The sequence below is a fragment of the Urocampus carinirostris genome, chromosome 7, assembly GCF_059441175.1.
Source record: "Urocampus carinirostris isolate Australia breed hairy pipefish chromosome 7, RoL_Ucar_1.0, whole genome shotgun sequence".
Lineage (NCBI taxonomy): Eukaryota > Metazoa > Chordata > Actinopteri > Syngnathiformes > Syngnathidae > Urocampus > Urocampus carinirostris.
In genome coordinates, this window is record NC_142355.1 from 19,239,027 (window position 1) to 19,251,129 (window position 12,103).

General features: G+C 39.5%; 1 protein-coding gene across 10 annotated transcripts in view; it reads right to left on the reverse strand.

Moving 5' to 3' along the window:
- Positions 1 to 456: 456 nt before the first annotated feature.
- tjp1b (tight junction protein 1b) overlaps positions 457 to 12,103 on the reverse strand; it is a 116,510-nt gene continuing 104,863 nt past the window's right edge. For 6 of the 10 annotated variants that reach the window (XM_088339997.1, XM_088339999.1, XM_088339998.1 and 3 more), the window contains 8 exons: positions 11,051 to 11,890; positions 10,872 to 10,963; positions 10,243 to 10,458; positions 9,990 to 10,126; positions 8,404 to 8,875; positions 8,103 to 8,320; positions 5,411 to 5,554; positions 457 to 4,421 (listed from right to left, as the gene is read on the reverse strand). In XM_088339997.1, the coding sequence (XP_088196123.1) occupies positions 4,327 to 4,421; positions 5,411 to 5,554; positions 8,103 to 8,320; positions 8,404 to 8,875; positions 9,990 to 10,126; positions 10,243 to 10,458; positions 10,872 to 10,963; positions 11,051 to 11,890 (2,214 nt within the window). In that variant the 3' untranslated portion in view covers positions 457 to 4,326. The remainder of the gene's footprint in view (positions 4,422 to 5,410; positions 5,555 to 8,102; positions 8,321 to 8,403; positions 8,876 to 9,989; positions 10,127 to 10,242; positions 10,459 to 10,871; positions 10,964 to 11,050; positions 11,891 to 12,103) is intronic. The other 4 variants (XM_088340007.1, XM_088340001.1, XM_088340000.1 and 1 more) reach the window with 2 other exon arrangements.

Genomic DNA, 12,103 nt, shown 5'->3' on the forward strand with positions numbered 1-12,103 from the left:
CCCTGCCCGCCTCAGCTCCATGAGCAGGAGAGCTTTCAGCCGCTCCTCTTTCTGCGACCCTGTCAACCTTCAAATCCGGACTATTTTTGACGATATTCCTCACACACCGCCCCTTTTAACTATAATTTGTTTTATAGGCTATTTATTACTTGTTTTACTCTTCGTTTATTGTGTCCTACTCATATGGGTGTCCTGATAGGCGCTTTGAAATACAATGTATTTTTTATTATTTTTATTAATTAGAAAAATAACCAAGATTAATATAAACCTCTAGAGTGTATGCTGCATACTTTATACTGCTGTCTGCAGAAAATTGCCAGTGGGCCTCATTTAAGCACTGTATCAAATTATTCTTTACTTAAGAGAATTAGCCCAATGAAACAGAGGACCGTGTCAATAGTAGATTACAAAACATGCACTTGAAAAGACAAAATACAAAGACACCTGACCCCAGTATGTTGTTTACCTTCAAAATGAATTGTATTTATTAATACAGTGGTATACATTAAAAAAATGTTGCAGAAGGGAATTTTTTTAAAAAGAAACCCAAATAAATAAAAAGAACACTCAACACATAAAGAAATAAACTAGTGTTTGCATTGAAGCACTGAAGTGTTATCAAAAGAAAATCGTACCGATGTGCCATAATAAATCGTCTATTAGTACAAAAATACATTTCAGGGCACACAATAAAGCATCCAGTATCACAAATAAAGGAAGGGACTAGTTGTCATTCCCCAAACCCACATCTTTGAAAACCATTGAAATCGAGCACTTGTTTATTTTTTGTAAATAAGAATAAAAACTTTCCTTACGGTTAAAAACGCATTTACGTGGTGTATTTACGCCGCCCGTAGAAAAGTCGGACTCTTACCGTCTGTCAGTTCCAAGGCTCAGGGGTTTTAAACGGAATACAAACAATGTAATGTCTCCCCCCTTTTTTTTCAAACAAACTTTTTCTCTTTTATACAAAACAAAGATGTACAAAAGTCAGATTTACAGAGAACCAAGGCCATATGCAAGCGTTATGTACAGCCAACGCGTCCGTTTCTGCGCCTCGAATGCATAGCAGGAAAAAAAAGCAGACCTTTCGTTTTGTCGGGAGTCAATTCTTCATGTGTGCTAGAATCGAAGTTCGCTTTAGGAAAGAGGAAGGGGGGGAAAACAACAACTTTTTATGACCGGATTCAATGCGGACTCTCTCTTTCCATATATTCTATGTATACATATATGCATATAAGGCATCACTGCTCGCAGTGTTGATGGGCTTCTCATGTGTACAAGTGTTAGCAGGCTTCTGGACCTGAGTCGTAGCACATGCATAGATCTCCAGACAGCAGGAGGATGTCCAAGTCAGTACATTTCAACTACCTTAAAACACTTGCTAGCAGAGGACAACAAAATTTAAAAAATATCAATTCTACAGAGAGCACCCGCTAACAAAAGGGTGTCAGCGATGCTAACAGTGAATATTGGTTCCGTCAAGTCTTCAGATCTTTAACAATGGAAGCGATCGCAAAAGTATATATAAAAAAATACATTTGGGATGATGACAATTAACGTTGCCCTTTTGTAATTTTTTTTTTACATTTTGTAAAAAAAACAAAAACATATTCAGTAGTTTTAAAGAACATTATTTCACCAATGTATTTTTTTCTTTTTTCTTGAATGGGTCTGGGGCCTCACTTTTCTGAGTGCGTACATTTTTCTCAGCTCAATTGGTGGGTGAACCTTTTGAGTCGCAGGCCAAATTGGGTTAAAAATGTTGGAATCTACCGATATCATCTCATATTTGATACCTCAGCAGTCCATGAAGGAAAAGAAAATTAAGGCCTATCTCCATTTTTCAAATATTTTTCTGTACTTTGCATTCAGGAAAAACTAAAAAATAACTATTGAGATAAGTCTTCTGGAATAGCATTGACAATATGCACTTATATTTATATTGTCTATAAACCACTTAACCCAATTTCTTTTGAAAGACTGATAATTTAAGCCAAGTAATAAACAATGTTCCTTTTTAAAGCACTCAATTAGATAATATGCATTGAAAAACTCAAATTGCAGTACAGCGAGCTCAATTTTTTTCATTTAATTAAATTTGTGCAATAATCGTCGGGCTGCATGGTCACCTGATCGAAGTGGACCGCACTTAGTAACAAGTGCGATTAAATGTAAAATTCTTTGGGTGGGAGTGAACCGGAAGGATTTTCTGAAAATATTGAAGATGCGTGGTCATCCACTGGTCTCAATACAGCATTTTGACTAGTATCTTAATTTTGTCCAATATAAATTAAGAAGCAATAACTGCCTGTTTGATCCATCTCGAGGGGCAGCCGTTTTGCTACTTGCCCAATGAAAATGACACGAAAACTTCCCAGGACTAAGGACCAATCGCAATTGACCCCTTTTCTGAAGCGTGATTGGCCTGAGACACTGCAATATCGTCTTTACGCGACAAACATGTCAACACGTTTGTCTCCTGATATGAATACAACAGGTATATTTCGCCATTTATACGTTTTTTTTTCCTCCCCACAATAGAGTGGCCGCCTCTAGTGATGAGAAATTTGAGATACAAGATGTTTCGAGCAAAAACCTAGCCCGACATTTGACAAAATCCAGATAATTTCCTGACACTACCACTAGAGGGCCATGTGCTTGAGACTGCTGACCTTAACATTAGCCCATCCCAATTAACACGTGCATTTCCTTCCATACAGACCCGATCCTGCGCGCTCGTGCTACCTCACTCCTCCACCACCACACATACATACACCTCCGTTAACAATTAGCATTTTCCTCCATGGTTAGTTCCCACTATAATATCGCATATAATTCTGTTACTATCATTATATTTATCTTACTATTGTATTTTTATATCCAATTATTATCGAATAAGTTTTTAGTGATCAGTGTTTTATAGCTATTAGGGCTAACTTAGATGGGAACAGATTAATTAGTTTTTAGTTATTTCTTATGGAGAAAATTCATTCAAGATACGAGAAAATCTAGATACTAGCTTGATCGGGGAATTAATTTTAAACCTGTCAACTCATAAGTGTTCCTGGTATTTTATACATTTTTTAATCGGTTAAAATTTTGGACACCATATGAAAATTTTAGTACCTATTTTTTTTTTTTTTTTGGGTAGAACCATCTCGTCTAGCCCATTTCTGCTCCAATCCAGATTGTCTAAGTCACTGGTTGCAGACGACAATGTCATTGTAGATTGCTAATTTTGCATTATTTGCTACAAGGTCTGTCTTGCTGTGAGTAAATAGGTGCTGTGTTGTGTTTGTAAGGTTTATTGTTGCTTAACAGGGGAATTGCAATCAACAATAAAGGAATTGGCTGAGGTTGTTAGGTATGGAATTGATCTTGTACGTAAAGGGGCCACTGAGTTTAAAACACATTGCTATAAAGACAATTTGAGCTGATTTCTGCTCTAAAATAGTAAAAAAAAAAAAACGCACGATGCTGGACCAACATTTGACTGGGAGAATAAAGGGGGGAAAAGGCCTTTATACTCTTAATATGAATTCTCCGTTTCACCAATGAAGATCTTAGAATCTCAAAATAACATTAAAGTCAAACTTCCAATTCATGTTCAGCAGTATCATTTGGGAAGTGAACTAAACACTGAAGAAACTAACAAAGGTTTAGAATGATATCTCGCTAACCAAATTGCCATGATATTGGTTGGCCTTGGGAGTCTGAGGCCTTTTGGATGTCAATGTATGTGACAGGTTCTTTATTTCTTCACCAAAAAAATGGGGCCGCAAATGGACGCTAAATAAAGGAACTACTTTAACTCACCCACAATGCTGAGAGCTACTTCAAAAGGCAACGATAGATAATGCTGAATGAGGTGGACGTGTAAGACTCATGATTCTGCAATCTGGCTTCTATTCATCACCTTTTAATACATCTGTTCAGATCCAGGCCCCATTCTGTGCATATGCAGCGCTTATAAGTGAGGCCCCTAACATTTTTACAAAAAATAGTTTAAATTGTTTTTACTCAATTCTGTGGCACTTTCATGAGCTCATTTCAGTCCCATTATTTTTTTGTTCACTTTTTTTGCAAGCCTCAAAAGCACCGGAAAAATGACCCCTCCCTCCAAAAAAACCCAGCCAGACTATGATGACTCTCCTCATCGTAACCTTGTTTGTAGGGCGGGCGGTAAACTTGAGTGTTGGATCCACCGTAAAGGGGAACGCCGTGTGCCTCCCCAAACTCTCAAAGCAACTTCCCTGCATGGCAGTCAACAGACCTCGCCTCCTTTTTGTATCACATTCAGGAACAGACCAGCTGTCACGTTCTTCAGAAGTGGTCGATGAGCACAGAGACGCAGTTTGCGCCCACCAGGTAGTTTGGATCTCCGGGGAGAGATTTGTTCTGCCAGCTTTTAGGGTCACCTGCACATAATTCACAAATCATCAACAGTTGCATTTTTTTCCAGGACTTAAGAGAAAATATATACATAAATGTATAACATTTACGCGTAATCTTGCCACACACAGAAGAAAAAAAGTGGAACAAAATGAAATACGTTATGTTTTATATACAGTATATTAATTCAGTTTAACAAATACCTTCCTAAATAATATACAAAAGTCACTCTTTTTTAAGTGATCTTACAAGTTACAACAGTATCATTTGGGGGCATTTGATTAGACTAATAGCAAAAGTTAATTACAAGAGTATGTTTAAAAAAAAAAGGGGTACAAAACAAGAAATGGCAAATACATCTTTAATCCGCCAAGTTACACCCCAGTTTGACAACCTCTAACTTTAATTCTAAATGGAGAACTTTGAGAAACTAATAAAACCTCAAAAGTCACTGAAGTAATTTTCCAGCCAAAAGACAAAATGATGAAAACGCTTGCATTTTTTCCCTTACAATATCATTCAAATAGTTGTAAGAACTGTATGAAGTCACTGAAGGCAGATTGTGCACTGTCTGCTCTTTAATGAGTGACATCTTTTAATCAGTGACACATTTACAAGCAAGCGCAGGGTGACTCAGTCCTTTAAATTTATTTTATGATTGCAGTTGACGAAGCGAGGAAAACTTGATGAGCCATAATAGTAATCCGGGATTGTGAAAATGAGACAAGCTCGCTCGTCATGATGAATTTTGCACGTGCTTTTAATAACTACTTAAATCAAGATGTTATTATGTTCCCCTGCTACAATGCAGGGTTAACATGACATAACTACGTGGCAGGAACTATTACCTTTATGATTTTCTCCCAAAATGTTCGGAAAAAACAACAACAAAGTATCCTGTCCAAAGGTAAAAGCGTGACGAATGAGGAAAAGAAGATGAAGAAGTGCTCCTCTACAATCATGCACATCCTTAAGCCTAGAGACTCCACAAGGATTGAGAGAGAGGACAGCGTACCCGACGAGGAGTCGGAGGATTTTAGAGCAAAAGACCAACCATCAGGGGTCATTGACGCACAGTGAGGTAAGCGCAGCTCCACTGGCTTCAGGAACTTGAGTCCGTGGGGGCCGCACATCACCAGCGGACTCAGCAGCGTTTCTCCTGGGTGGAGACATGCATAGACATTTAAACTCTGCTCTTTTGAACAAAATCAAATTTGTGGTTGTGGTGTTTGGTGACAATTAGAGTGCTAACAACCCGTAAAAGCAAGATAGTGCCCAAAACCAAAGGGAAGTAACCCCGAATATACACAAATGGAATTAAAATAAACAGGAAATTCCCAAATTCAAATGGAAAGGAGCAGGTGGTGTCATGCAAATGAATAATCAGTACCTCAAATTCAACATAAATTAAAGTGGAAGTGACCCAGGAGTAAAAATCTTTACCCTCATTGTGTTGGAATTCACAGAAGCATCAAAAGTCATCTTCTTTATCGCAGAGCAAATTTTGGCAAAATAAATTGATTCTTTTAAGAGTCTGAATATGCAAAAAAACAAACCGCCGCACTTTGCAGACTTTTTGGATATAGTTTTTTTTAAAGTCATTGTGCAAAAGTACAAAACGGTTCTACTAATAGGCACCCTAAAAGCAATCTCCTCAAAATTAAATATAATCCCAGCTTTTTTGACAAAAACTTAAAAAAGGCGAGCATGCATTGGACTGAGAGACTTGCAAAAAAGTCCATTATGGAATCTGTAAAGCATTTTTGTCATTTTCAAATTAAATAGGAATACTTTTGCCTTCTTGTCCTCATCGATTCATACAAATGACTTTAATTTTAGACTGCACCATTTCAAGAACATGGAAAGAAAATGTTCAGCAGACTACATACCAAGAACAAGCTTCAAATTATGATTTTTTTGGGGTTAATATAGAGCAGGGGTCACCAACCTTTTTGAAGCTGAGAGCTTCGTTTCTATTTTAACATGCATTCCTAAAAGGACAACTTATCTTACCAAGTTGTTTCAATGTTATTACCAGGTAATAATTATTAGAAGTTGAAATAGGCTCAGTAATTCACTAAAACATCATGCCAGTTAGAAATCAAATTTCCTGGAAATTCACAATGACCTATTACTGGTGAGCTAAATTCAGAATCTGTCCACAAGCTATTCAGGTGTTCTTAGGGCGTAAAGGGCACCATGTTGGAAACCCTTGACATACATAGATATCAAGTGACAGAATGTGGCAATTTTTACATTTAACCGGTTCAAATTTGCAATTCATTTGAAAACTTGTGAAGAAAGGGTCACATTTTATTCCTAGTAATAATAATTGAATAATAAAAACACTGGAGAAAGCTCACAAAAAGGGTGCTCAAAATAAAAAGACTGAGTGGCGCCACCTTGAATTTTGTGCTAACTATTGTGTTTTCACCACCATAACAATTATAGAGCGCATCCCCAAATAATAGTCTTTTGTCATATTTGTTTCATATATAAGGAATCATAACTACCGTAAGAGATACGTTATTTGTGTATAACAGTTGCACATTTTATAGACTTACGGTATATTTTAGTGCAATGATGGATCAGTCAAATAAAGTCGTTGACCAAAATCGCAGAACATTGTATGCAACGGAATCAAACCCGGGTCACAGCGTTGAAAGCACTGAAACCTAACCACTAAACCATCAGTGATACAGATGACATAAAAAAAGGCATTCAATTTGATCTCTTTATCACGCCGTTTGTTAGAGTATTGTGGAAACAGAAAGTCGTCTTTATCGGTATAAACGCAAAAAAGCATGACAAAGGGAACGACTCTTTGACGTTAAATAGAACTTTGTGAGGAAAATTAGTGCTATAACGAGTGTTTTTGTATATCGTCTATATAACTGGTGGACTAGTGGTTAGGATTCTGCGCTTTCACTACGATTTTGGTCAGCAATGTTTTTTGATTGATCAATCATTGCCAAAAAAAGGTGGTCAGATATACCTTGTTTTTTGGTGTTGTTAATGGGGATCGGAACTATCTGCGAAAAGGTACTTATTTTTACTTACTTTAAATTAGTCAATATATATTTTGGGGGGCCGCACCTGGATCAAAGCCCTGCCGACTGAGAAAGAGTGATGTTTTTTTTGCGGGGCAATGGGAGGCGCTTTAATCAAAGCCCTGCCAACTGGCCGGGCCAGGTGTGAGTGTGCGCGAGAGATGAGGTGATATGAATTGGCTGATCGTCATCAGAGATCTCGAGTCATACAGTTGCTGGTGCCTCCGCCCACCGCCACACCTCCCTCTCAAGCAGAGCTTTTTCTGCCTGTGAAGCAATCATTTTTTTTCTGTTGATCTTTTTTTCAAATTGAATGTCTAATAATAATGGGCGCCCGAAATGTTCCTCGTGGTTCAGGAAGCATCCGCTGTTTTTTTTATTCAATCTTTTTTTTTTTTTTTTTTTCTTTAAATAACATTTTTTCACCGCGAAGGAGTAAACCAGCAGTAACTCAAGCACAAAGTAGTGAGGGGTCTCTCCGTACTGTAAAACCTATTATATTAACACGCAAAAATAATGCTGTGTGTATTTCCAATTTTATGCACAGTATTTTCTTGTGTATAAGGCACATTTTCAAATCTCTGGCCAATTTCGGTTTTTATGTGTGCCTTCTAGTCCGGAAAATACAGTACTCTACGCTATACTTGTTAGACTGACCTTTCTCCTTGTCGAGGGGGGGCAGGATGCTGTTGTCGCGGCACACCTTGAAGTAGATCTCCTGCTCCACGTTCTCTGGGATGGCGCCCTGGGGGATGATGATGCTGACGCCAGTCTCAATGGAGCTCAAGACCCCACCGTTGCTGTTGAAGACGCCTCGGGCGGTGGCTACCACAGTGTGTCCTTCGTCCTCGTCGTCATCGTCCAGCGCACCAGGGCTGCAGAGGTACACTCATTCCAGTCATTCATCAGGACTCGGCACAACTCTGTACAAGGTCAAAAAGAGACCAAGCGACATTACCTGACGGGAATAGCTTTTGGGATGGCGTTGATGTTATTGTGCTGGTATTTGGGCCTGTTGTCCATCGTACGAGTGAATGTGTCCAGGCCGCTGTCATGATCGGGGGGTTGGGGTGAGAGCTGTAGCTTTCCAGCGCTGTTGCTCAGCACGGTGGGCTTGCCGATGATCTCAGTCTTCACCTGCGTGTCATTCGGCAGCAAGTTGTGGTTGAATTTGGGGCTCTCGAACTTGCGCTCAAACGGCCGTGCCGAGCTGGTGTACGATTTAGGGACGTAGCGGTTGTAACCGGTAGGAGCGGGAGTACCGACGGTCTTCGGGGGAGCCAAATCCGTGCCGTTGACCGGGGACTTCTCAGGAAGGGCTCTTGGAGGAAGATAGCTTACGGGTGCGGGTTCATCCCTGCTTACAGGTCTGAGAGCTGCCAGGTCAGGTTTGGGATTAGGGGAGCCCAAGGGCTCAGGTACAGGGTTCACTGGGGGAAACAGACGGAATCGCAGAATTACAACCAACAATTTCAAAGTATGATAAGTAAAACATTTAGATTTAAACATTTTACTTAAAATTCATAGTTTTGTATAAATATTCATTGTATGAAAAATTATGGTTTCTAGTAAAATAACTTGTGTTTAAGTTCTTTGTTCAATTCTTTGATTTTTCCCAGACTGTAAAAAAATCCTACCGAATTGGCAGATGTTTGCTCATTTTTAGAATAATTTTCCTAATTTGATTATATATTTTAATTTCTACTCTTCTTTTCATGGATAACAATTACTACTTAAAATTGACAACATTTTCTGAATACAAATTGTAAAATATTTGGTTCATTTAAGATTATTTTCATTGTATTAAAAAATGTTTTGTGAACCTCACCCGGAAAAAAAATGACTTTAAATAACTATTAGTTTGTGTAAAAAACGTATTGTTGTATTAAAATAGTACCTGAATTATTCAAATTTCTCTGAAACAGTCGAAAAATGTATTCATGTCCTATGGATCAAATTGTATTAATCTTTTTTTATTCATTCAAATATTATGTAAGCGTTAAGAATTAATCATTTTCTTAGTAAAAAAAAAAAGAAAAAGGAAAAAAAAATCATCTGGCCTGGCAAATAGATGTGCTTGGTTAAATAATTACCGTCATCAAGACAGAAATTTGAAAACAAATATTAATAATTAATAAGAAAATTGACTTTTATCCGTGTAAGAGAATCTGAAGATAACGTAACCTATTATTTTCCATAGAAAAAATATTTTTCAAATGATTGACTAATTTCAGTTTTAAGAAGCGAACTGATAAGCTTACATAAACAAGGACTTTGGCAGGTACTCCAAATAAAAATGTAAAAAAGATTAGTATCATGTGTCATTAAGATTCAGTTTTAACAGGGAAACAACAAAATCCGTATATAAGTTATTGATTCTTTTTCAGTCTTTGTTATGGAGATCAGAGGGGTTAAAATGTTTAATATGCATTTACTTTTTCTACTTCTATAAGGATATCGGCAACATCGTACAATGTTTGTGCAAAATGTGCACACTTCAGACAGAGCCTCCTAAAACATCCGAACAGGATCTGAAGGTATTACCATCACTGGGGCTGAGTTTGGGCAGTGCATTGGGTGGAATGGCAGAGCCAGGAGGGCCATACTGAGACGAGGGGTTAATCTCAGGTAGGGGATCATATCGTTTGTCCCCTGGACTCACTTTCTCGACAGACTCCACTCTAATTGTCAACAAAGGTCAACAAGAAGAGAATAATGAGTGAACAAAAACAACACATCAAAAATGAAAGCAAGAATTTTTTGGGGGGGCAGTGTTTTGGGGGGCATGTGTTTTTACCTGTTGTAGGCGTAGGACAGTTGAGCTGGTTTGGCTAGGTCATGGAAGCGGTTGATACAAGCACTGGGTTGGCCCATTGCCTTACTGTCAAAGCTCCGACGATCAAAATAGGATAGTTGCTTTCTGTAGTATTCCTCATCTTCATCGGGGTCATAGTGATTGGTACGCATGACATCATCAAGAGGTTTGGTGTGAGGCCTTTGTGGCTCAGGAGCCCTAAAGATGACACAAACAAGAATGAGGCCTCAATGTATGCCAGCTGCACGCAAAAAAAGTGACCCGTTATCGTACCTGTCAACCTCGACCAATTGCACCCCCAAAGCTCTGAACATAATATCGCCCCGGTCATGAATATTATAGCGTTTAACTACATTGGGTCTCCTCCAGTGTTAGTGACGTTCACATAAATATGTTTCCAAGCTCAGATGTATAAAATACAGGGAAAAACATAACTTGACAGGTATTTATATGCGGCTCATTTTCTTGTGCAGTACACTTTAGATTTGTTCTCCTGCACAACAACTTGCCTCCGCTAGGAGGAGCTCAAGCAGCAAATGTATTACAAATACAACACTGTCCTTGATTCACCTTTACTGTCGCTTGAGGGTGCAGCAAGAACCACAACATACCTATAGGAACATCTTTCCTGCTCCAGGTTGCTGAGTGAATTTGCCTTGAAGACTGGACCGGGTGCACTTGACGGTTTGGGAACATCGGCTGGCTAAAAGAAGAGAGGACACAATCAGCCCAAGGGTTTTTAGGGCATTGGGAACTTGTTTCCGTTCTATTAAAAAAAAGTCTAGAGTACCCGGAGAACTGATGAGTCTCCTTCCTTCGCCCTGTCCACTGACACGGACCTTTTATTTTCAAACATCTTTACTCTGTTAAGGACAGACTGCGGTTTCATTGCTGGGTCCTCCTCAGTGTCATCCCGTTGAAGGGGTTGCAACGGTTTTGATCCAGCAGGTTCACCAGATGATGTTAGTGTCTCGGTTTTAGAGGGGGGAATCACAAGTTCACAGTTCATCACAGGCTCGTGTATCCCTGCCCTGAACCCCCGGTGCGGCCCGGGTATGAAAGAGGCTCTAAGAGCGGAGTCGCCGTAATACTGTTGTGGCCCATCCGGAGATCGAGGAGAGTTGATAGGAAAGTTGTGAGAGTCACCTTCATAAGGAGAGCGGGTGTCATAACTTGAGGGAGGCGGAGGGGGAGGAGGTTCATCGTAATGAAGGGGCCCAGGTTTAGCATGGCGTGTGTATACCCCAGGGAGAGGCTCTTCGAACCGAGGCTGAGGCGGGCTGTAGTCCCGCACGGGTCCATCCTCGTACGGCGAATGGGGGTTGTAGCCGATGGGTTGCTGGTGGCCCGACTGGTAAGCTGGGAGCTGTGTGGGCGAGGTCTGCTGGTCGTAGGGGGACCACTGCTCGTTGTAATGAGGCACACGGTTGTCGTAGTGTACGTGAGAGTCCGCATTGTGAGACTTTGGTTCGGGGTAGCCTCCTCCATCATAACGGTAAGGCAAGTGGTCGTATTCTCGGTATGGCTGCTTGTCCTGATACGACGGCTGGTGACTGTAGCTCAAAGAATGCTTCAGGCCGTGGTTCATTCGCACAGGCTCCTCCATGTTGTAAAGGTCTTTCTTGTACATCTGTGGAGGAAGCATACATAATGAAGATTGTGTTACAGATCGTCTGTGATGATGCTCCTACGATTTCAAGACAACATTGGGGAATATATCTACAAAAGCAAATTAAAAATAACCAGCAAAATATTGAAACCTATTAAAGTTAAGATAATGGAAGTAAGCAAACATACTTTTGAAATTACATAAGAACATCTGTCAAAGTGCAAATTACACAAG